Source organism: Mustela nivalis (genome assembly GCF_964662115.1).
Source record: "Mustela nivalis genome assembly, chromosome: 20".
NCBI classification, from domain to species: Eukaryota; Metazoa; Chordata; class Mammalia; order Carnivora; family Mustelidae; genus Mustela; species Mustela nivalis.
The window spans coordinates 27,373,520-27,398,935 of NC_139039.1; the positions used below are offsets into that span (position 1 = coordinate 27,373,520).

Here is a 25,416-nt window from a genome sequence, read left to right on the forward strand (position 1 = left end):
CGACCACACTCCCTATGAAGAACTGTGCCCGAAACCACTGGTAGGGTTTGGAGAGGGTCCTGGTCTCCAGTTTTACTGCAGCAGAAAAAGCGCCTGCCGAACACTGGTCCTCTCTCAATTTGGGAGGGATGAAGAAAGGCCCAGGTGTTCTCGAGATGCAAATCGAACTCAGGTAATTCTGCTTTCGTTAAGCGCAAATGAGTTAACTCTCTTAACCCGCGTGGGGATTGGGATTCGGACCTCCAGGAGTTGTTGGAAGGAGAAAAATAAGAAAATGTACTGCGAAAAAGGTACTGAGCACTTCAAAGGGCTGCTGTACATCTATAAGGCGTCTATATATATACACACACACACACACACGACGTCTATTTATGGGCAGACTACACCCCTGACGTACACCCGGACAGGCAGAAATGCTGGGGGCAGGCTAGCTGCTAACGTGGGGTCCCCGACTTCAGGAGGACATCCCTGACCCTCCTGAAGCTGGATGCAGAATCTGGTGCTCGATTGTATTGATAACACTCTGCGAAAACGACGCATTGTTTGCATCAGGGTCTGAACACAGCTCGTGAACCAGAACAGGCGGGGAAATACTGAGCGCAGGGAAGGAGGACTGAGGGGCAGGGAACTGGGGGGTGAGCGAAGGAAAGGCCTCGGCACCACAGGGGAAGTACAGATGCCCAGCGCGGGTCGCGACCTGCTCCCCTACCTCCGGGAGGTCGGAGCGGGCGTCAGGCCCGCCTCTGACTCCCTCCTCTCTGCTCCCTGGGTCTCGCGGAGCGTTCAGGTGTCCCTCCTACTTTCAGAACCCCGCGCCACGAGCGGAAACCCGCCGGTCCTCAGGGGCAGCAGGCGGGACCAGCCTTCAAACCAGGCGCGAGGGCGAGGCCACAGCGCGGGGTGGGCGGGCCGACAGGAAGGAACACTCAGGCCTATGAAGGAGCGGCGTAGGGGCGACGGGGGCGGGCGAGGAGTGCGCCGGGGCCTATGAGGGAGAGGCATATGGCAGGCGGGGGGCGGGGAGGAGAGTACGCCGGGCCTATGAGGGAGCAGCATGGGTGGGTGGGAGCGGGAGAGCGCAAGGGCTGGAGGAACAAGTCTCCCGAGCGAGAAGGAGGGAGCGGGCCCGGGGCGGGGCCTAGGGGGCGGGCCTAGGGGCGGGGCCTCCCAGGAGTACACCTTTTAGGGCTGCGGGCAGAGGCTGCGGTTTAGGAAGCCTAACGAGTGCGAGAGGAATCCGTACGCGGCTGCTGTTTGGAGGCTGTGCGGTGAGTGCTGCCATCGGCCCTTCCCGCCGCGGCCCTTCCCGCCGAGGGAGCCCTGGGCCCGCTCCCTCCATCCTCCCAAGCTCTGCGCCCGCCCCGGCGACTTGCCCCGGCCTGCAGCTGCTCCGGGGAGGAGGACGTGGGCACGGTCGGTGCAGCGGATCCTTTGTTATGGCACCACGACGGGTGCGAGAACGTGCACCGAAGCCTGCTTAGCGAGACACCCGAGGGGGTGGGCGAGACCAGGGGATGTGGAGGCTGAGAAACGGAGATCTGGCTGGAGATACGGAGCCCGGAGGACTGGAGGATTGAGAGGCCGGGCCGGGAGCGTCGAGGCTGGGTTGCAGAAGAGTCTGGTCCCGGGGGCCTGGGGTGAGGGTGGGGGGCGCCGGGGCCGGGTGGTAGGAGGTTGGAGCTGGAGCCGACGCAGCGGGATGCTTGAGAAGTGAGGGTGGCTGGGACCTTGGGCTGATATTGGGTCGGGAAAAGAGGAGCGGATGACCCGCGCCAAAAAAACGGAGTCTCGAGAGGGCGGGAGGCGAGCCTGGTGCTGCTGAGAGTCGCGGACTGATCCTCCTATTACTGGAAGAGGGCTTGGTCTCTGCTGCTTTCTCTGTCTCGGGCCTAGATTTTTTCGGGCTGATGGTGTGACTCAGTTTTCCAGAGAAGTAAATTCCAAGCACTGAATTCCAGACCCGCAGGCTTCCATAATTCCTTGCAGCTCTTCCCTGTGATTATGTATCTGTTGCCAAAGTCACCTGGGAGCTGCTTTAAAGTACCCTCAGGCCATGTTGAAAAGGCTGCCTTTCCCAACCCTCCTCCCTCTTGATTTCGGTGGGCCTGTTCTAAAGCCATGCAGTCAGTAGTTGCCCCTGTCCCTGTACTCAGTAAGTGGCATCCAAGCCAAAAATGAGCGTTCTCAGCTACCTCTCCCTCCCTGTTCCTTCCCCAATTAGCCATCAAGCCACCAGGACCTCCTAAATATTGGTGAGCTCTGTCCACTCTTCTCCATTTTTGAGAACCACCCTAGGCTCTAGCTACAGCAGCCTCCTTACTGGCCTCCATACTTCCAGACCCTAACCCCCAACCCTCCATTCCATTCTTCACAGCGCAAGCTGAATGATCTTTATAAAATAGAATTCTAGAAGGCTGCTCCTTTGGGCATAGGACAAACTCCAATCCTTTAACAAGGCTAACAAAGCCAAGCATAGGTTGGCGCCTTAATCCCCTCCCTTGTTTTATCTTTCTTTATATCACCATTTCATTTACTGAACAGCCAGGCTGATCTTCAGACCTAGTCTCTGCCTGGAACACTCTGCATTCCCTCTTTCCCTTCATTGCATCACTTTCACTTGAGGAACTCCCACTTATGTTTCTGTTCTCATTAAGTACTTCAAGGTTAAGTCTTCTATTATGAGTTCCTTTTGCATCCTACATTTCATAAAAAGCAAATGGCATGTCCTTTGCAGTTGCTTGTCTACTATCTTCCCTAATAGTTTGTAAGCAAATTCCATGAGGGACTATATTTATCTTGTTATCTTGTTGTTCCTTATTGTTTTTCTCCATATATATATATATATAGTCTGGCATAAGTAATACCCACACTACAATATTATGCTTTTTAATAATTATGCCCTATCTAGAAAACATAAACCTATTTTGGGTTTACTTAGCAAATTATAATTAAGAGATGAGAATTAGAAAGAAATGGTAGAAGTGAAATATGGAGTCACTGTGACAATGTGAATTTGCAAGATAGTAACAGGTGCTAAGGAAGGTGGTGCTCAGCCACTTTGTATTGGAGTTACATGATCTCCAAGAATGACTGTAAAGCTTAAGTCTTCCATATCACCACCTGATGTTTGAGCTTTGGTTTTGCTTTGCTCTTTTGCAAAAAAAAAAAAAAAGGCTTTGAAAATTAGAATGTGTTTTAATGAACAATTACTGGAGTGTGGCAATAAAATCTGTTCACAGTTAAAAGAACCTAATTAAATCAGATTTGCTTTTGCTCTTTAAAAAGGGCCTTGCTTCCTGCCTGTTTAAGAAACTGACATGTTACCTGATATAGGCAGTTACAGTATTTCTTTACTGTTTTGCTTTCAAAACCAATTTCACACAATCTACTGCTTCATCCCCCTCCAGAGCTAAAAGGCAGTCTTTATTTTCATGTATGGCTTTAAAACAATTTTGGTGTCTACTATTAGATCTTTAAACTCTGCCTCAAATCGGGGAAGCACTGGTTTTTGCGCCCCAACAAAGAGGTGGGAATTCTTAGACTGTTAGATAATGTTTTGTACACCTGTAACAAATGTAGTGGAGGGGAACAGGTAAGTATTTTGTTGTCAGAACACTCAAGGCCAAGTCCCAAGGCTGCCACTTACTAGGTCATTCATAAGTTAGGCATAAATCAGATATACACACCTCACAGGGTTATTGGGATAAAATGAGATGTCTGTTGACTATGCTTTGTAGCTAGATAATGTTACTTCTCTGCCTATTTTGTTCTTGCCTGCATATTGCTTATAGAGCTTCTGAATTAGTGTAGAGTAAGATAAACTTCTCTGATCCCTACTGAGCACTGTCTGGCAGCTGCCTTGTGGAGCTGAATAAGGGAGTCCAGGTGTGAGTCCCACACAGGGACAGGCTCCTTGGCTCCAACCACAACTCCATACACAGGTTTACTGCAGTGCTCTGCACATAGTTCAGTAAATTATGACAGTGCCAGTGACAAATGAATAAATACTACTGACTACCGACTCTGACTTTTCCCAGTTTCAGACCTTCCCTGGCAGGCAGGGTTTCTTTAATCCAGTGGTTGTAAACCAGAATGTGCTTCTGCAGAGGAGTGGTTCTGAGCAGCCAGGGAGGAGACTCTGTAGGTTGTAATTTTTATCAACGGCATCCAAGATCCTTCGTTCTATATTTATTTTATACAATATATGATTTTGAACAGTGGGGAAACCATTCGAGCCTGTCTTCCTGGTCCTGGGGCCCTTCCAGAGAAAAGGAAAGAATGGTTTGATCTGTTTGTCCGGCACAACTGAACTTAGTTTAGTTTACTCTGTTTTATTTTACTTGATGCTCAGTGTGTTTTCACCTTAATTACAAAGTAAATATTAAGAGATTTACTACCAGGTCTAATGGCAATGTCCAATTTGGTGATTCTTAAAATTCCCCAGAGAAATTCAAAGACCAGATGGGAATGAATTTCAATAAAACCTCTAGTACATTACAGCTGAAATCTGTTCTTATCCAAACTACTGTGAGAAGTCCGTTCTTTCTGTTTAAGTTACTAAATCTGGGTATGTTGACTGCTTTTGAGACTTTGTCCTCTTTAATAGGTCCTTTAAAAAAAAAAAAGATTTTATTTATTTATTTGACAGACAGAGATCACAAGGAGGCAGAGAGGCAGACAGAGGGAGAGGAGTGCTCCTAGGACTCTGGGATCATGACCGGAGCCAAAGGCAGAGGCTTTAACCCACTGAGCCACCCAGGTGCCCCTCTAATAGGTCCCTTCTAATAGGTCATAAATACAATCCTGATGTTTCTCAAACTCTTGGCAAAATTATAGGAAGTCATAATGGATAGGCTTCACTTTGACTTTACAGGCATATAGAAAATATCTTAATAACATGAAACCATATATTTGACTTTTAGAAGATTACCCAATGGTATCAAAAACACCATAACTGTCATTCCTATTTTGTTCATTAATTGGAGTAAGTGCGTTTACTATTTCAGTATCTCTGCTGTCAGTTTCTGTCATGTTCTTTTTGTTCTCTGTCTCATCTTAATGAGAGCTTTTAGGTTATGGATTTTAGTTTCCTTCCTTGAAACTCTGGAGAGGATTACCCTAGTCCTGTGGAGGAGTGGGCGTCTGCCCTCTCAAGGCAGACAGATCCCGGTTTGAGGACTAGCCAGAAAGACCTGAGTAAACAATAAATGTGTACCTAAATAAGTAAAAGTACCTTTTGGCTCAGAGGCTAGCCCAGACGAGCCAGCATCAAGAGGAGCTGTTTGTACATGACACTTGTACACAACCCTCAAATCACATAAGGCATTGTGATTCTTTGGCCGTTTCTTTGGCTATGTGTTTTGGTAAATCTTTACTCATAATTTTTTTTTTTTTTTTTTTTTTTAGATAGACCCATGATCCATGATAGATGATTCATAAGTGAGCAGTATTCACTCTGATGTCACGTTTGGAGATTTCAAACCAGGCGTTATCCTTTGCCTCAGCTTCCTTTTAGGACAGGCCCTAGGAATAGGCTACTGCTGTGTGACAAGTTAGCAGAGTAGAATCTGGCAAACTTTACTCATCTAATGTCTTATTTTGAAATCTCTACCATAGGCACACTTTCAAACTGTTCGTTTATAATAACAGGGTTTTGTGGGCTTCTTAATTTTAACACTTTATAACTTGATATCAAAATTTCAGTTTTAGAAATTAATTTTCATTCTGCTGCCTTCACTGTAGATCATTTATCCTGCTTTACTGCATTATTATTGCAATATACAATGGTCTCTTTAGTCGGCTAACTAGAATATAAATAGGAAAACATTATGACTTTTCACTTGTTTATGAAAACAGCATAAAATGTTTAAATACCTATTTTAGAGTGACCATACATTTATACTGACAACCTTTTTTTGTTTTTGTTTTTGTTTTTGAAGATCTGACTGTTTGTAGCAGCTTCAGTGGCAAGCATTAAAGGGGTCTAGGAACTAGGAAAGTAAGTCTAAGACCCAAGTTCTAATTGCCATCTAATGCCAGTTGGTCTATTACAATTTCTCCAGGATCTAATATATGTTTAGAAATGTATTTCATTATCAGCAGCATCCTGAGTTGATAGAATTACATACATCAGTACGGGAGAATCAGTGATAATTTCATTGCTGTGCTAGGATATATTTTTTGAATGCTTTTGGTATGTTTTCCCACTTATGTTTTGTCAAATGAAAGTGTTCTAAGAACTTAAAGTCCTGTGATCACTGAGAGTGTTAAATATTTCCCTTGAGGGATCATTTTTTTATCCTTCTAAGATGAGATCACCATCCCCAGTATAATTTGTATTCAGCCTGGCATTAGCTAATGGAGGTGACGTAATGCTAAATGTGACAAGTTCTGCAAGAACCAAAGCTCTTTCTCCCAAGAGTGTGGATGTGGTGTTTCCATGTGGAAAAAGCAGATGGTGACAAGAAGAGACTAAATGTGCACATGTCTGATGCAATGGGGATTTTATTTACCACCATGTAAATTCGTGATAATATACGAAGGTCAGCTGGTCCTGTTGCAATATATATGGTTCAGGTACTGATAAAGAAAGCAATGAAATTCATCATAGTGTGTGTTCCTGAGAAGTCCTTATCAAATAGTATAAGACACTGTTTTAAATCCCATTCTAAAGAATTCATATTTTTTCCTTCCAGCCACCAACTGCCTTACTGAAACAAAATCGTCCATCTCATGCCTAATATCAAATATCATTAAATTACAATTACTTGTATTAGGCTTGATCTGTATGAAACTTTCTTTAACTATTAAAAGTGACTTGGTTAAAGTTCAGTAAATGTATGAAAAGGAAGTGAGTACTTAAAAATCACCTACTGTTTAGGTGAAATCTTAACATTGATATGAGCCAAAAAGCCAAATATTTTAAAACTCTGGAAAGCAGAGCACTATTTAAATTTAAAGTTTCTATAAGGGTAACATAGTTTCATCCCATAGCTTTATTGTTGGCAAGAGATAAAAGGTTGGTAGAAGTTAGTATTTCCGTCTAAGAATTGTGGCACTGTTTGCAGGAGTGTTTGATGTGAGATCTTAAAGGCCTCAATCATATGTGGGAACCCATCAGCTTTTAGGGGGTCCTGAACACATACTGTGTATCCTATGTTTGGAAAACCCATCCGCAGGGCCAATTTGAAGCAAATTGGGGCCAGAAAGGACATGGCAGGAGCTCTAGGTTCAGCTTTAGAAATTTCCATTTTTATTAAGTCTTCTTTCCCATTCTGTTTATTTTTTTTTAAGATTTTATTTTTATTTATTTGATAGAGAGATCACAAGTAGACAGAGAGGCAGGCAGAGAGGGAGGGGGAAGCAGGCTCCCTGCTGAGCAGAGAGCCCAAGGTGGGGCTCGATCCCAGGACGCTGAGATCATGACCTGAGCCGAAGGCAGAGGCTTAACCCACTGAGCCACCCATTCCAGATTTACTACAGGCTGGCCATAAAGTCTTGAAACATAGATAATATTATTTTCTTATGGATTGTAATATAATAACAATAAATCACTTACTATGTATTTGCCTCTGGTTTGAAATTGTTAGCCACTCTGTAGCTTTTCTCTCATTTCATCAACTTAACCACAACTTTGTTTTTTCAATCATGGATGGATAATTGTTTTGCATTATAGTCTGCCCAGTTAGAACTGGCATGCATGGGGCAATTGGGCTCTATATTTATGGTTTAAGAATGTTTGAGGTTTCTTGTACTTAATCTATGTTTGTGGTATGTGTGAAACAGAAAAAGAAAGAAAAAGAGGGAGACTAGAACATGGTACAGAGCAGCCAAGAAAAGATTGCTACTTTCATAGTAGTAGCAGTCCCCTGTTTTTGTCATTCTTGAAGCAGGGCTGAAGGTTGAAATTGACCACACAATCCTGATTGATGCAATCTATCCCTGCCTATAGATATTATTTTATAAGATAAACCTTGTTACTATTTTCTAGGTAAAAAAAAAATAGATGTCATAGAAAATACAGGAAAATATCAAGGAGTAAATAATATAGCCAGTAATCCCATCACCCAGAGATAGCCACTGTTGGATGATAGGTTAATGTGTGAAGATGCTGGATAATTACTTTGGGTCTTTTCTTGTATAGAAAATTGAGATTATATTATTTTATAAAACTTTATAACCTATTTTTACTTAATCTTATAAGCATTTCCTGCATAATTTAGTTCTTTAAAAAAGTTTTCTAGCTGTTTTAACTAATGTATGGATATACCACAACATAATTATTCTCAATTCTCAATGTTCTTCTCTCCCCTCCTTCCCTTACCCTCCTCTTCCCACTCCCTGGGGTTATTTTTTCTAGGCTATGTTCTTAGAAGTGTAATTTTACCAGATCAAAACTTCTAAGTTTTTTTTTTGAGGGATAGGAGGACATAGCAAGATGTTTTCAAGAGATAATACCAATGTATGCCCCTTGTAGTAGTGTATGAGAATGCCGATCTCCCACACCCCTGCTAGCATTGTATGTGATTGGTTTTTGGTATTACTTGTTTATAACACATGGGTAAATATACACGAAAGTACACCTTGGACATTTTGGGATTCTTGTCTCAGAGTTTGTCTTCTAAATATAGAGAAAATAGAAGCGATCTTATAAGAAGTACCTCATCGTTCTTGCCTCACATTCGCCCTCCTTCCACATGTGCCCCAATACTTTGCCCTCCTTCTGCCTTTGGGGGGATGAACCCTTACTTGTTCTTAGCTGAGACTAAGGCCTCCCCACAGGTGAGAGATCTGCAAATCCTTCACCCCTTCAGGAACTTTCTCTCCTCTTGCCTTATTAATTTCTCACTTTACACAGATCATTCTCATCAGCATGAAAGCAAGCCTTCCATGGCCCGTCTTCAAAACCAAACAAAGCAAGAAATCTCTACCTCTCGTCCCCCTCCAGCTCCTATGCCATTTCTCTTCCCCCCTTCCCTGCAAAACTGCTTGCTCACTTGTGTTCTCTTTACTCCTTTTTGTTCTCCCATTTTCTCCCTAACCCAGTGCCATAACATTGATCCTTTTAAACTATAATGTTTGAAAATTGTGACACTTGGCTGTTGTGTAAATGTAGAATAAATATGTTTCAGGTACTTTATTTAATTAATAATAGAACCAGTAAGAGACTAAGACCAGTTCAAAGGAGAATTAGAAGAGCAAACAGATGGTTAGGTATACTGAGATGAATTTGCTAATAGAGGCAGAACTGGTTAATATCCTACAGGGCAGTGAAACATAATTTGGAAGGGTCATTTTTCTATAGGTCAAAAATCAGTATCATTGAAAGACAAAATTCATTTTTGTTGCTATAGGCAAGAACCATTAGTATGGCTATCCATTTTCTATGACTTAATTTCCTACAGAGTTGTAAAATAACCTACTCATTACAAGGTCAGATAAAGAGTTAGTAACCAAAATCTGTAAGGAGCTTATCAAACTCAACAGCCAAAAAACCAAATAATCCACTTAAGAAATGGACCGAAGACATGAATAGACATTTTTCGAAAGAAGACATTCAGATGGCTAACAGACACATGAAAAGATGCTCAACCACAGCCATGAGAGAAATACAAATCAAAACCAAGATGAGGTACCACCTCACACCTGCAGAGTGGCTAAAATTACAATACAGGAAACAACTGGTGTTGACAAGGATTCAGAGAAAGAGGAACCATCTTAACACTGTTGATAGGAATGCAAACTGGTGCAGCCACTCTGGAAAACAGTATGGAGGTTCCTCAGAAAGTTAAAAATAGAACTACCCTATGACCCAGCAATTGCACTACTAGATATTTACCCAAAGGATACAAACATACTGATTAGAAGGGGCACCTGCATTATCAACAATAACCAAATTATGGAAAGAGCACAAATGTCCATCAACTGATGAATGGACAAAGAAGATACGCTATGTGTGAACACACACAAACACCCGTATATACTCACAATGGAATATTACTCAGCCATCAAAAAGAATAAAATCTTGCCTTTTGCAACGATGTGGATGAGTTACAGTGTATTATGCTAAGCAAAATAAGTCAGAAAGACAAATACCATGATTCCACTCAAACGTGAAATTTAAGAAACAAGATATGGAGGAAGGGTGGAAAAAGAGAGGGAAGCAAATCATAAGAGAGTCTTAACTATAGAGAACAGAAGGGTTGCTGGGGGGGAGGTGGGGAAGGCGTGGCTAAATGCATATGGGTATTAATGAGGGCACTTGGGATGAGCACAGGGTGTTGTATGTAAGTGATTGATCGCCACATTCTACTGCTGGTACCAATATTACTTTCTATGTTAACTAACTAGAATTTAAATAAGAACTTAAAAAAAAAAAAAAGACAGGCTATAAAGTCAGCGAATCCTCAAGATTCTTCTAGACCATGCCCAGCACCACACTGAAATGCTATACAAAAATTACTTTTGCCCATTTCCAGGTGTTAGACAATTTTTTCCTCATAATCCCCACTATACCCATGACCTTCTTGCCAAAGCCAATGGTCTGTCCTCAACTGACTTGAACTCTTAGCAAAATTTAAAGCATGGAACATTCCTTGAAAGACTTCTGCATGCTTTGGTATACAGCATTCATCTGACTCCTCCCCACTCACCTCCCTCCTCATTTCAGTCATCTTTCTTAGTCTCAGGCTGGCCTTGTAAATAGGAGAGTGCCCTGTGTATCTCCAGTGCTGATCTCTCCCTGAGTTCCAGACTCTTAACTACATATATCCAGTGATCAGCTCTAATCTAAGCCACCATCATCTCTTTCTAGAACTATTCTGTAAGGCTTTCCATTGGCCTGTGTGCCTCTACCCCAATCTTCTACAGTTGATTCTCCACTCAGCAGCCAGAGAGATCTTTTTAAAGCATGCCATCCCACCTCTGCTTAAAACACACCAATGGTTTTTCCTTGCAACCAGAATAAAACCAAAGCCGCTCTTGGCTCCTGAGGGCCCTATGTGATCTCACCTTCCCTACTTCATCTCTTTTTATGCCTTCCCTTCTTTTACCATGCACTGGTCAAAATGGTCTTTGTTCTGTACCATGAGTACCCCAAACTTTTTCAGGGACTTTGTACTTCTTGGTCCTTCCCAGCAAAGACAACTTCTGTGTCATTTAAGTCTTGATATAAACATTACCCGAGAGATGACTTCCTCAACCAGCTTAGGTAAAGTAGCTTATACTTCCAGTCTCTCCATTACTTTACCCCATTTTCTTTTCTTCATTGTCCCAATTAGTGTCAGAAATCTTACTATCAATCTATAATTATTCTTCCTTTCTAGGATGAAAATTGAAGGTAAGAACTTTGTCTTGTCTTCCACTCTGTCTTGGTGCCTACAGTGATACCTGTTACAAAGCATGTGCTCACTAAGGTTATATTCACCTTGGATATAACCAAGGTTATATCCTCCCTTGGTTTTCTAGAAAGCCTATAGGAAACAAGATGGTAGAAAAGCAAAGAGTCTTTGTTAGAAAAGCAAAAGAAAGACTGGCTTTGAGAGGAAGTAAAACACTGCTCTCCTCTGTGGTTGAATTGAAATGGTCGCACTTCCTTTCTTCCATATTCTTGTCTCCATCTTTTCTAACCATAGGTTCACACGGTATTTGGGGAGAAGGCAGGAATGAAATTAGCTTTGGAGAACAGAAGAGGTCTCCTTAGCTTTGGGCTTGGAAAAGGGTGGGTTTGGTAGGGATTTTCAGTTTGGGATGATGAAAAAGTAAGTTCTAGAGATGGATGATGGTGATAGCTTACACTAATGTAACTATACTTAATGTTACTGAGTTATATACTTAAAATAGTTAAGATGGTAGATTTATGTATCATAATTTTTTTTTTTTTTTTAATTTAAAAGTGGTGAAGAATGCTAGGACTTTCTGTAAAGGCTTTTGTGGTTGGCTGAGACCTATTGATGGGCTTTTATATTATTTTACGATTTCTGATCTTAGTATACGAGTCAGGTTAAAGTTGTATTTTGATTTGTATTTTTGCGGTTGCCAGGGCTTCTAGAGGCTGGAGAAAGTCAAGAATTTGGGGGTCTGTTTTTCTCTTTTCTTCATTTAGGGAGGCAGATTGCCATGGGAAGTACGTTTACTTCTGGAAGGCCAGAGAAGACATGGGAGAACTCCAGAAGACAAGTAGTAAGGAACTGGCTTCTTCAGAGGCAGCAGAGCAGAGTGGGAAGGAGAGGGCCTGAGTCACTTAGCTCTGTGACTGTGGACAGAGTCATTTAATCACTAGAAATGGGGTTTCCTGACTCTCAGGAGTGGTGGGAAGAGGAAAGATGAGATGCCTAGCACAGTACCTGCTGTCTAATAAGTCCTCCGTGGGTGCCAGCTGCTCCGATCATAAGGACTCGCTCACCGTGTCAGGTCCACTGGAATTGTCTGATGGAAGATTGAAAGCAGAAACTTTAGTTCTTTCTTCTAGGTTTCCCTGGCCATTCTAGCCCTAGATGAGTAGGTGGAATTCTCAAGCCCAGTTTCAGAGTAAAGATTACATGGAAGTTTGGACTTCCTGGTGCTGTGTCTTTTGAGAATCTAAAGCTTTGTAGCATAGTAGCATGTGAGCTATACCATTGTGATGGGAAGTTTCCGGGTTTCGTCTCGACTGTGCTGCCTTGGAAGACTAAGTTCTTAGCAATGATTGACCTGATCTGTTGTGAGAGAAACAAATTGCAATCTGTATCTTGATAAGGTGGGAGTGGATAAATGTAAATATTTATCAAGCTGTGTGCTTCTTACCTGTGCACTAAATGAAGTTCATAGCTCAGTTAAAAAAGAGAAGAGAAAGAAATGGACTACATTGCACATACTTTTAGAAAGGATTATAGCCCTCCGGTTTGACCCCCAAAAACCTTTAACAAGAGAGGAGAAGCTGAGCCAGGAGTGGTAATACCAGTGGTAAAATGTCCATATATAGCATTGGAATAATTAATATAATGCCGTGGTCTTCTAATGACAGATTAACTCCTGTCTTCTTTATATTCCAGTTAGAAGTATCCATGGAGAACAGTGAACACACAGTGGATGCAAAATCCATTAAAAATTCAGAAACGTGAGTATTTCTATTGGGTATATTCTATTCTATAATATATTCCTATATATTCTATTATGTTAAATATTCGATTATATATTCTATATATACTCTATATTCTATATATATCTATTCTAATCTATTCTATAATATATTTCTAATAGAAAAATATTCTATTTCTATCCTTTATAATGAAGGAAAGATGTGTAGGTAATACAGCAGACTTGAAGGAACGGGGAAGCAGAAAGGGCTTTCAAACTCGAGAGAACCAGCTGACATCTCCCTTGGCAGCTGCGTGGCTTTTGCTCATGTTAACTTATCCTCCCTGAATCTCGTCTTTCAAACCAAACTTTCATGATACTGTGGGGAGGGCACAGGGCACGATGAGGTACAGCGCCTGCCCCATAGTCAGAATCCCCAACCTGCAGAAGGATGCCTTAGGAGAGTCAGAGCTTGCAATTCTTCTGTGCCTCCCAAAATCTGTCTGTAGGATGACAGCTTTTGTGTTTGGAGGAGATTTTTTGGCTTTCTGTTTATTTATGAGTTGTTCTTTTTCTTTAAAGATTTTATTTATTTATTTGCCAGAGAGAGCCCAAGCAGGGGGAGCAGCAGGCAGAGGGAGAAGCAGGCTCCCTGCTGAGCAAGGAGCCTGACACGGGGCTCGATCCCAGGACCCCAAGATCATGACCTGAGCCGAAGGCAGGCATTTAACCAACTGAGCCACCCAGACATCCCTATTTATGAGTTTTAAAACTAAAATGAAATGCCAGTTCTGAGTCTGGGGAAGAACTGCCTGCTTTTAGATGATCTTGCCCTGTCTGTTTTTCTGTCTTCCTCTTTCTAGTAGTTTGCTTATTAATGCTTCCCATAACCAGAAGATGGAGAAAGGAAAAAGATCAGATGTAAACACCGTTAATGTAATTCATGTCATTATCCACTTGGGATCCCCTGTGGAACTTTGAAATCTGAAAGTTTCTTCTGAGATCCCGTATTATTATTTTGGACAAAAATCACAGTAATTATTTAGTGATCTTCATACTAAACAAAAGTATTACAGAACAATCACCAGGTTACCAATAATGATTTAGCAGTGTCTGCTTAACTGAAGAGATTTATTAGAAACTAAACTTTTTTTAAAATTTTTTTAAAGATTTTATTTATTTGACGACAGAGATCGCAAGTAGGCAGAGAGGCAGGCAGAGAGAGCGAGGAGGAAGCAGGCTCCCCACCAAGCAGAGAGCCCAATGCGGGGATCAATCCCAGGACCCTGAGATCATGACCTGAGCCCAAGGCAGAGCCTTAACCCACTGAGCCACCCAGGCGCCCCAGAAACTAAACTTTTGAAATACAATCTCATTTTAGAAAGTTTGGGGTCTTTTATTTATTCTTTAAACCTTTTTAAGTGACTTAAAAGGTTTCCTACCTTTTCATATCATACAGAATATAATTTAATAGCAAATTGCACAGGACCCCAAAACAGGTTTAGGTCTGTTTCAATCCGATGATAAGTTATGCTCGTGTTCCTCGGCTTTTGAGTCTGCTCTGCGTCAGGCATGTCCCCCTCCCCATGCAGCTATCCTGTTGATGGTAGAGGAGCCCTCCCTCCTAAGGAGGCAGCAGGGGTGGAGGGGAATTACAGTTCTGGGATCCACCATTTATATGATTTTCAACAAGTCAGTTGGCTTTCTGAGCATAAATTTTCTCACCCGTAAAATGTGGGGATCTTCACTGTTCGCTAAATATAGTTGTTTCTGACCTCGACTGCTTTAATTTACTATTTTAATCTTTTCCCAACAATGTTTGTAGAATTGTATATAATCTGAAATACTCTCAGGTTAAATGCATGAGGACGTGGACTTGAGGTGTTGATGTTTGGTGTCCCTAGACCTGATGTGTCCTGATCCTTGGACTAGATCAGAGGTCAGGCCTGCCGTCTATTTTGGTCAAGTTTTATTGGGACATAGCCACACACATTCCTTTACATGTCGTCCTGGGCTACTTTCACCAGTAGAATGGAGTAGCTGCTTCAACAGAGACTGTACGACCTGCAAATCTCAAAATACTTAATGTTTGGCTTTTTTGAAAAAAAAGTTTTTTGATCATGGTCTAGATAACAGATTTTTGGATAAGTGACCTGTAGACAACTATTTCCAATTCTTTACAACAGTGATCTGTGTATTAACTGTTAATTTGTTCAGCTCATAGTGTTTAAAGAACAATTTAGGAATGGTGAAAAATAACATTCTTTGAGATGTATTTGCATTTTTTCAGTTTCTTCTCATTTTCAGGGTATTTTTAAGATCTTACTCTTACCTTGAGAGATAAATATCTCACAAGCTATAAGAAATTTAAGAGTTTTAAACTATAAAATACATTTGGTGAAATTTTATAAAAATTTAGAGGAAAACTTAAAATGTAGAGAGTAAAAGCCTGAACTCTGAAGTCTGACAGGTGTGCTCACCCTTGGCTCTGACAGTGTCTGTGTCACCTTCAGCACTGAGCCTCGGGATATGCATTTCCACATCTGTTTCTCATGAAATTTAAATCAGGAAAGGCCTATAGCACAAAGCCTGACATTCTTTCAACAAATGTGAACTGTTCTTATGTGTTATAAAATTTGTATTACTGTGAACAGCAGCATCGATCATTTCTACCTTTGTTAACTGTTTTTTGATTTCCAAACAGAAAGATCTTACATGGAAGCAAATCAGTGGACTCTGGAATGTCCTTGGACAACAGTTATAAAATGGATTATCCTGAAATGGGTTTATGTATAATAATTAATAATAAGAACTTTCATAGAAGTACTGGTATGTACCCTAACGTAATTTTTAGTCCTCTTCAAATATTGTACCATTTACGTTTGGTATAATATAAAAAATAGAACTGATGTTATTCGTTAGTAAACACAGAATAGCCACAAAGTAAAGATAGAGCAGGACCCTACACATAGTCCATCACGAACTCTTGATCTTCCGCCCATTATCAGAATTTCTCCCTCTTCCAACAGCTAGCTTCCCATCTATATGTTGGCTCTCCTGCCCCAAATTTTGTAAAACTCTTGCTTCTTTATTCTCCTGTTCCCTTGTTCATTCTAACAGAAAGATTGCAACAAATAAGGAGCAGTATATTTTTCTTTCCCAAAACTGTGTGAGGCACCTCATAGGTATTATCTCGTTTAATTTTTGCAACAATTCAGAAAAATAACCACAATTAGATGCTGAAAGGTTAAAATTCTGACACAGAGTTCACACAGATCGTTTAGTAGCAGAGCTGGGATGTGTGGCCTTGGTGTGTGCCTGACCACGCCCTACCCCGCAGTCTGAACTCTGAATCCACCTCCTTCCAGTGAAGCACTGCTTCACTTCTTTGTATTTTCATTTGCTCTATTAACTTTTTCCTTTCCCCCCACAAAAATGACAGAACCCCATCTTAAAGAGACCTTTCTTTCACCTTGCTTCCTCTTAAGCTATGATCTGATTTTTATCTCTTCTAAATTTTTGAAAATATGGGCTGTAAGCTTGCCATCTTCACTTCTCTCCATCCCTCTTGAATCTCTTTTCTGTTTTCTACCTCTGCAGAAACTGCTTTCGTAAGTTCCCCATGGCCTGATCACTAAATCTCTCTTCTCAGTCTCTCTACTGGGTGTGACTCTACTGATATGGTTCAGAATATGAATATATATATATATATATATATATATATATATATATATTTAGAGAATATAAACCATCAAATCTCTTATAATCCCAGAAAGTTCATTAAAATCTGGATGTGTTGATTCTTTTTTTCCTGAGAGTTTCTTTCAAAGCTTAATTTGATTCATAATACGTAAGCAGAGTTGTATTCTGCTTGTTCCACTTAATGTAATGTAAGCATTTTTCACGTTGCTATATAATTATCAGATCTTTTAATTATTATATAGTATTCCATTTGCTTAATTTGCATAATTTATCCTATGAATGGACATTTGGGCTGTTTCTCCATTTCTTATTTTTTATATTTATATTGATGCTGTGATAATTCTTTGAATCGGCATATCGATCACATTAGACTTAATTTTTAATTAAAGAAATTGGAAGGACCAGATCCAATTTAGGAGGCCTTCTATTGGGCCGGTGGTGAAAATGGCCAGAAGAATCCAGGTTGCCCTGGAACGATAAGCAGAACTTGGTGTTAGAATAGTTATGAGGAAGGAGTAGTGAGAAAAGTAGGTGTCTGAATCTGAACGAAAGTCTTCGTATTGCTTTTGGCTATAAGTTGAGATGCCACCTTCAACCATCAGATAGATACTCTACATCACGTTGCTAGTTATAATGCCCACTTCCTGTAGAATTTTACACTGTGGAACCTATTCTTTAACAGCCATAACCACAAATTACTTAACCCAGGAGTCTAACTTTAGCAATTGAATGAGCTCTTCTTCTGCTTTGAAATGTGAAGGTCAGGTCCTCACAGTGCTCTCCTGATAGTCTTGTGTTTTCTGTTCTACTGTTAAATGGCTCATGGGGCGCCTGCGTGGCACAGTGAGTTAAAGCCTCTGCCTTCGACTTGGGTCGTGATCCTAGGGTTCTGGGATCGAGCCCCACGTCAGGTGCTCTGTTCAGCGGGGAGCCTGCTTCCCTTCCTCTCTCTCTGCCTGCCTCTCTGCCTACTTGTGATCTCTGTCTGTCAAATAAATAAATAAAATCTTTTAAAATAAACAAACAAACAAATAAATGGCTCACAACCCAGGACCAGAATTCAGTCTCTTTGTCACATAGTTGAATGGTGTCGTCATCCTCTCCAAAGTCAAAACTTTGATGGGCTTATTTTAATTTTACAAAATTACCTATAGCCATAATACAAATTTCAGAAACTACAGATTAATAAAAGAAAAAGCATTAAAGTCACTCATAGTCACACTACTCAGAGATGCTCTATCAACAGTATTTTGTGGGCATAGGCATTGACTATTTTTTTTGTATTAATACATGTTATAATTTACTCATTTCTAAGGTGTGTCTTCTCTAACACTTTGCCATTTTTAGATCTGAGCACATTGTATAGTCAGTCTGTCCATTTATGTGGAGAGTACTCTAAAGGAGAACCTGAAGCCCAGACCCCCTGGGTACAGGACTGACGCTAGCCTTATTACTTTCAACAAGTTCCTGAACTTCTCTTTGCTCCCTCTCCCACATCTGTCCAAGTGAAGCTGGTCACAGTCACTGTCACACTGGTGTTTGGAAGGGTTGAAGGAAATTACTCATAGCAGGATGCCTGGTGAACAAGATTAATGTGGTAGTGGTTTGTGTGTGTGTGTGTGTGTGTGTGTGTGTGTGTGTGTGTGTGTGTGTGTTTTTCTGGAAGCATATTAAAGTAGTAATGGATCTTAAAATTGTTGGGAACCTAAAAAAATGCAGTTCCTCTGAATGTGTGAGATGTGTGTATTGTTATATATAGCATTTTTTCTTACACAAAAGTAGGATCCTGTTTTACAGGGTTTTTTAATACAATGACCATTTCCCATGGCAAAATTTTGTCTATGGAAATTTTTTTTTAAAGATTTATTTATTTGAGAGACATAGAGAGAGAGAGGGAGGGAGAGATCAGGGGAGGGGCAGAAGGAGAGAGAGAATCCAGGTAGACTCTGGGCTGAGCTTGGAACCCACTGCAGTGCTTGATCCCACATCCCTGAGATCATGACATGAGCCAAAATTGAGAGTCAGACGCTCAACTGACTGAGCTGTGTCATGTCTACAGAAATGTTAATGGCAACACAGTAGTCCATTATGTAAGTGAATCACAATTTATTTATCCGAACTTCTCTCGTTAAGCATTTCAGTTGTGTTTTTCACTATCTAAGCAGCTGTGAAAGATACCCTTCTGACCATAGCACTGATTCAGCTTATGTTATGAAGTGTCTTATATGCTAAGAAACTAAAGAGACTGTGTGTTAGATCAAAGTCATTGAATTTTCTTAGCAGTTGAAAAGATTTTATTGTGGATTGTGTGACTTGCTGAATAGTTTATTTCAGAGGAATTATTATTTTTTTTAATGCAGTTATAAGTAATCCTTTCTGTTTTCAAGGAATGGCACCTCGGTCTGGTACAGATGTAGATGCAGCAAACCTCCGGGAAACATTCACGAACTTGAAATATGAAGTCAGGAATAAAAATGATCTCACATGTGAAGAAATTTTGGAATTAATGGACAGTGGTAAGAAATAATTAAAAGAATGATGACCCCTCCTTTATTGTACAGTTTTATATTATGGGATAGCTGTAATTATAATAATAAGGCATGAGAACTGGGGCACCATATTCTATATAATCCCACATTTTATATACATAAAGTAAAAGTTACTCATGCTACCTCCCTAACATGGTTTGAGGTATGTCGACTGCCCCAAGGTGGGTTTTGATGATCTCTCAGTTCTGTCCTCACGTTTCTTCATCTTCCTCAGGTACAGTTTAAATACGATGGTATTTAAACATGATGGGTGAATGAAGTTGTGTTGTTTTTTTATGTTTATTTTCTTTACTTGTAAACATTTCTCCAGTCTCTAAAGAAGATCATAGCAAAAGGAGCAGTTTTGTTTGTGTACTTCTAAGCCATGGGGATGAAGGAATAATTTTTGGAACCAATGGACCTGTTGACCTGAAAAAACTAACAGGTTTCTTCAGAGGGGATTACTGTCGAAGTCTGACTGGAAAACCCAAACTTTTCATTATTCAGGTAATTTATACTTAAACAACTTAGTTACTGAGGATTAATCAGGAATTAATTTGCTCTTTTGTGGATTAGCCAATGATTTATTTTTTTCCCCTGAAGCTACTGAACTACTTTAACTTTTTTATTCATTTAAACTATCACTTACAAGATAGAGAATAAATATTCCTTTTAGACTTGAATCAAAAAGATTCCTCATTTAACATCCATGTTTACCCAGCCTTTACATTTCTTAGAAATAACAATTATATGTATACACACATAATGGTTTTTAATAAATTTTTTTAAAGTAGTCCACACCCAGCATGGGGGCCTGAACTCACGACCTTGAGGACAAGACCTGAGATCAAGAGTCAAAAGCTTAACCAACTGAGCCATGCAGGCGCCCTTAAATGCTTATTTTCTTTTTTCTTTTTTTTTTTTTTAAATGCTTATTTTCTAACTGCTAGGCCTGCCGAGGCACAGACCTGGACTGCGGTATTGAGACGGACAGTGGCGCCGAGGACGACATGGCCTGTCAGAAAATACCAGTTGAAGCGGACTTCCTGTATGCCTATTCCACGGCCCCTGGTAAGACAGTTATCGATAACAGACGTTACCTGGAGAGTCTAAACACAGAGCAAGTGTTCCAAAGGTTTCCAAGGTTTTCACATTCATAAACAGCTAAGGGGTCTGTATTTTAAGGTAACAGAAGTGTCAGAAAGTCATCTTTAAGCAAAGTTCGGCTGGAAGGTGTGCACTTATAAGAAAGTGGGAGGATGGGGTAACCGGGTGTTGGGCATGACGGAGGGCACGTATTGTGATGGGCATTGGGTGTTAAGTTCAACTAATGGATCGTTGAACACTACATCAAAAACTAATGATGTACTATATATTGTCTAACTAAATGTATTAAAAATAAGAGGGGCGCCTGGGTGGCTCAGTGGGTTGAAGCCTGTCTTTGGCTCAGGTCATGATCCCAGGGTCATGGGATTGAGCCCCCCCCCCCACTTTGCTCAGCGGGGAGCCTGCTTCCCGCCCCCCCCACCCCCTCACCTGCCTCTCTGCCTACTTGTGATCTCTGTCTACCAAATAAATAAATCATCTTAAAAAATAAGAAATTAAAATTAAAAAAATAAGAAAGCATACATCCACAGTGTCCTCCATGAACTTAATGCCAGATATTATAATATACAATACAATATTGTGTATTGTAATATAGGGGATGAATTGTAATCTTATGATACGGTATAGTATGTGCTATATTGTCACATTTTCCAGGAATTCCTCGGAAGATGGGAAATAATAAAAATAAACCTGAATAGTGTGTGAGAGGGTAGAGTGGAATGGGGAGAAAAGAAATCGGTTACTACATATTATTGCGGTTGTGTTGTACCTGTCCTCCTATAAATAAGTATCAATTGATTGTGCAATTTATTTATTACACAGCTAACTCGGGGTGACACAAAGTTTGGAAACAGAGGACAAATGTATATTTAAAGAATGTTACATTTTTAAATACGCTCAATATGATTTCTTTTTAACCTCAAGACAGTTCCAGGTAAAGCACTTCCAAACTAGAAGCAATAGATCTGAGAGTTAATCTGAGGAAAAGTACAATGGATACATTGTGTTCTCTTTTTTTCGAGTTTTTGAATATTCTGTAATGTCTTTATCATACTTTGTCTGGATGCCTTGTAGACAAATTTAGGACATGCAAATATGTGCATACATAAGCAGTTGATGTCTGGGGTGAATCAGTAATCTGATGGCAACATCATGCCTCTTAAAATAGTGTCTCTTACACATTTGTCCCTGCATCTTTCACATGTTTCCCTCTTCCTCCCTATGAGAAGGGAAGCCCAAACAAGAGAGCTCACCATGATTCAGCGGGGAAGGTAGTTCACACTCTTTTTTCCTTACCAAAAGGAGAGGTGTATGCACAACGCCAACCCCACCCCCAGCAGCATCTCCCCTGAAACAAGAGGAGGTGTTTATTTCCTTTTTATGGCTGGTAATGCATGTGGATCTTTGTGCTTGTTTTTACCTTTGTGATTATACATAATCTATAAAATCAGATACTCATGGTACTTGGGTTGTTACTCTGCCTCATAGGTTACTATTCCTGGCGAAACTCAAAGGACGGATCCTGGTTCATCCAGTCACTCTGCACGATGCTGAAACTGTATGCTCACAAGCTTGAGTTTATGCACATTCTTACCCGGGTTAACCGAAAGGTAGCCACAGAATTTGAGTCCTTTTCTCTTGACTCTGCTTTTCATGGAAAGAAACAGATTCCATGTATTGTGTCTATGCTCACAAAAGAACTGTATCTTTACCACTAAAGATGGATGGTGTTTTTGGTTTTTTTATTTTATTTTTTATTTTTTATTTTTTTTAGTTCATATGCCAAGTGAGGAAATGGTTTAACTGATCCTGTATTTTCCTCTCATTTTAATCTAATCGAATACTTCACATGGTACTTTGGAACCTGCTACTTTCATAGCAATAAAACTATGAGGCTACCTCACACTCAGAATCAGGTAGTCGAAATTGAATTTAATTAGGAATAAATAAAAATGGGTAGTAGTACAATCGTTGTGAGAGGAAATGTTTCTAAATCAACTGCCCTGAAAATTAACAAGTTTCAGTGATGCTGTAATGAATTTTTAAGTAATCACGAAAGAGGATAAACACTGTAATTATAAATTTCAATGATCTTAACATGCTCCTATATGAGAGTATGTACTCTGATTTTTGTCAAACCACAGACATGCTAATGGGGAATAATGTATCCTAGAATATGGGGCTCGGTGGGCAGGGTCAAAGTCCTAAAGACCTACCTTGATTTTAGAATCAGGATTTGGAGACAAGTCAATTGTATTTTTTGGTAATTTGTCTGAGAGCATGGTTTTGTGATGTTGGGCCCGAGCATGTCTTTATTGCAAAAAGTCATGTTTAGTATTGAAAAGGAAACTAATTATTTTGCCAGAGGAATTGTGAGCAAATCTCGTTGACTCTCGCCAGGAATTAAGCTAAATGCAACATCAAGAGGGGGTAGGCAGAGTTAGAACTGCAAGGTGCAGAGATGCAGCTATCCACCAGCACCCAAATCCTGTCCTTTGTGCCTGAGCCAAATCTGTTGAGCTTCACATGCCAGCAAAATATGTGAAGAGATGTTATGTAAAAACCTCACACTGTCGATCACGCTGCTAGCAGCGTGAATTGAAGAAACTCTTACAGGAATGCACTAAAATACAACTTACATAGTAACCAGTGAAATGCCACGAAAAACAATAAATCAATCAGCTGGGCACTCCGTCATTAGAAGATGGTCTGAGCCTGAGCAGAGACACTGTGGGCACAGCCTGTGTGATGAGGGCAGAGCCCTGGACCGGCTTTGGGAAAAGGCCCGCTAGCTAGTTTTTCCGTATGGACTAGTGTGCGTGGAAGATACCCCCCCAACCCAAGGCAGGAATCTCCAAGAGAGCTAACCAACTCAGAAATTTCTGAGGTGGAAATTTTCCAAAGGTGCTAAGAGTCACAGCAGAAACCATAGCACATTTTATGGTACAGTTTTTAAGCGTGTTATTTTCTGTTGAAGTTTACAGTCAAAGGTACAAAAAATGGTAATTATAATGATGTCCCGTTCATTGAATGAAAGGCCCTTGGCACGCAGGACCTTAGAAATTACCAGTCTCCCCTCTCCTCTAATGCCTGGGGAAGCAGCCCCCACCATGGAGGCCAACCCCACAGGCGGCCTCCCTCAGGCAGGTCCTGAGTCCTTGCTGCATCCCGGGCCTCAGGGGTTTTGACATTTAAGGTGAGCTATCTCTTGCTCAAAGAAAGAAACTGACATTTATAAATGACCACTCTTTGTTTTACCTGTGGAACTTTTTCTAAGTAAATAAGGCATGTCCTGGTATCTTGAGATGTGTTCCTGTGTGACTGTTTTGTAAATTTTTGTTATGCATTTTTATTTCAAAATATAAATTTTAACTTAAATCACCAACATGTTCAAGTTTTTGTTGTTCTCATTTCTGATATGGTGCCACTAACTCTAGTTTAAAAACAGTTTTAACCAAGATCTGGAGCTTGATTTAGAAAGCATGCAGCAGGATTTTGTCATCAAATATTTTGAGGTGGTGGCGAATTACTGAATAGGATAAGCAGAGCTTTCATCTTCCTAAGATGACCAGGATGCCAGGAAGGACAGCAGGTCTGTAGAGACCACGGTCCCTAAATATGACCATGTTTTTGCTTGTTTCCTTGCTTTGCAGAATAGTAACAGCATAAAGGGCATTTTCCACCACATGCATTTTCAGTGGGGCTAATAGAAGGGGAAAAAGAACTTGGGAGACATGTATGTCAAACCACAATGTCCCTAGTGGCCACCCTGGGAAAGTGTTCCCTTAAATAACGTACTTAGAAAAGGAGTATAACAAAGTGCAAACGTGAAGTTTTAAATTCCTTCCAGTGTTTCTATAATGAACATGGAATAGTTTTTAAGTCAGAAAACTAAATTAAATGGTCCGAACTGGGAATAGGGGATTCCTGTTTTCAGGGAATAGAGGGTGGCATGAATAACGTTTTAAAGACTCTTTAAAGCTATAGTTCTATAATGGGTTGAGAAAATGAGTCCATTCTAATCTCACTACTATCTAAAGAAGTTTGAGATATTAAAAGGAAAAAGCCAGCGATTCAGTAGAAAAATGGACCAAAGGCATGGACACAGTTCACAGAAAAGGAAAGACCAAATGTCCCTAACACTCAGGTAAAGTGCTTAATTTCCATCGTAATAAGAGAAAAAGCAAATTAAAGTAAGGTGTCATCTGTCCTCTGTCAGATCGACAGAAGCCCTGAAGTTAGATACCATTCTGTGGGCAACACAAGGAGATACCTCCTCCCACTGGTTGGTTTGCAAAATGGTGTAATTCCCTGTGGAGGAGAATCTGGCAATACTTAACCAAATTTTATGTTCTTCATTTCAATCTACTTTTTTTGAAATTCAAGCTACCCATACATCTGTCCATGCACAAAATTTTAGGTACAATTACTCATCACAACATTGTTTTCATGGTTTAAAAAAAAAGACAGCAACCCATCTATAAAGAAGGCAGGTTAAATAGACTGTGATACGTCCACATAATGGAACATGATTTGCTGTAAAAAGTGGGGAGGAGTCTGCTTAACCAATAGGTGAAGATCTCCCCTATGTATGATTAAGTAGAAATGGGTGAAACAGAACACATAGGTAATATGCTCTATTTTGTGTAAAAAGGGAGGACAGAGTTGAGAATGCATTTGCTGGGGCGCCTGGGTGGCTCAGTGGGTTAAACCTTTGCTTTCGGCTCGGGTCATGATCTCAGGGTCCTGGGATAGAGCCCCACATCGGGCTCTCTACTCAGCAGGGAGCCTGCTTCCCACCCCTCCCCTGCCTGCCTCTCTGCCTACTTGTGATCTCTGTCAAATAAATAAATAAAATCTTTCAAAAAAAAAAAAAAGAATGCATTTTCATAAAGAAACACCAGGAGGGTTTAAAAGAAGAAGAAGAAACTAATAAAAATGTAAATGGTGGATGGGGTCAGGGATGGAAGTGAGATTTCACATGTGTTCACTTTCCTATAAGACTTCAACTTTCTGGAACCAT

The 25,416-nt window shown here is 40.6% G+C and overlaps 2 protein-coding genes and 2 long non-coding RNA genes across 7 annotated transcripts in view; 1 reads left to right on the forward strand and 3 right to left on the reverse strand.

The window, feature by feature from the left end:
- The window catches only part of PRIMPOL (primase and DNA directed polymerase), a 52,785-nt gene extending 51,681 nt beyond the window's left edge, over positions 1-1,104 (reverse strand). For 2 of the 3 annotated variants that reach the window (XM_082715731.1, XM_082715730.1), the window contains exon 1: positions 710-1,104. The gene's annotated coding sequence lies outside the window, so the exon portion shown is untranslated. The remainder of the gene's footprint in view (positions 1-709) is intronic. The other variant, XM_082715732.1, reaches the window with a different exon arrangement.
- The window catches only part of LOC309855458, a 265,355-nt gene that overhangs the window by 97,112 nt on the left and 142,827 nt on the right, over positions 1-25,416 (reverse strand). The gene's annotated exons all lie outside the window — the stretch shown is intronic.
- Positions 1,056-23,778, forward strand: CASP3 (caspase 3). The gene is made up of 7 exons (XM_082715770.1): positions 1,056-1,268; positions 13,032-13,096; positions 15,761-15,885; positions 19,146-19,274; positions 19,618-19,793; positions 20,237-20,357; positions 21,882-23,778. Exons 2-7 carry the CDS (start codon positions 13,044-13,046, stop codon positions 22,109-22,111), a joined length of 834 nt encoding a protein of 277 aa, XP_082571896.1. The 5' UTR covers positions 1,056-1,268; positions 13,032-13,043; the 3' UTR covers positions 22,112-23,778.
- LOC309855454 overlaps positions 11,386-25,416 on the reverse strand; it is a 54,670-nt gene continuing 40,639 nt past the window's right edge. Inside the window, exon 3 of one of the 2 annotated variants that reach the window (XR_014306809.1) lies at positions 11,386-12,426. This is a non-coding gene — a long non-coding RNA (uncharacterized lncRNA). Of the gene's footprint in view, positions 12,427-16,833; positions 17,227-25,416 lie in introns of those variants that run through there. The other variant, XR_014306810.1, reaches the window with a different exon arrangement.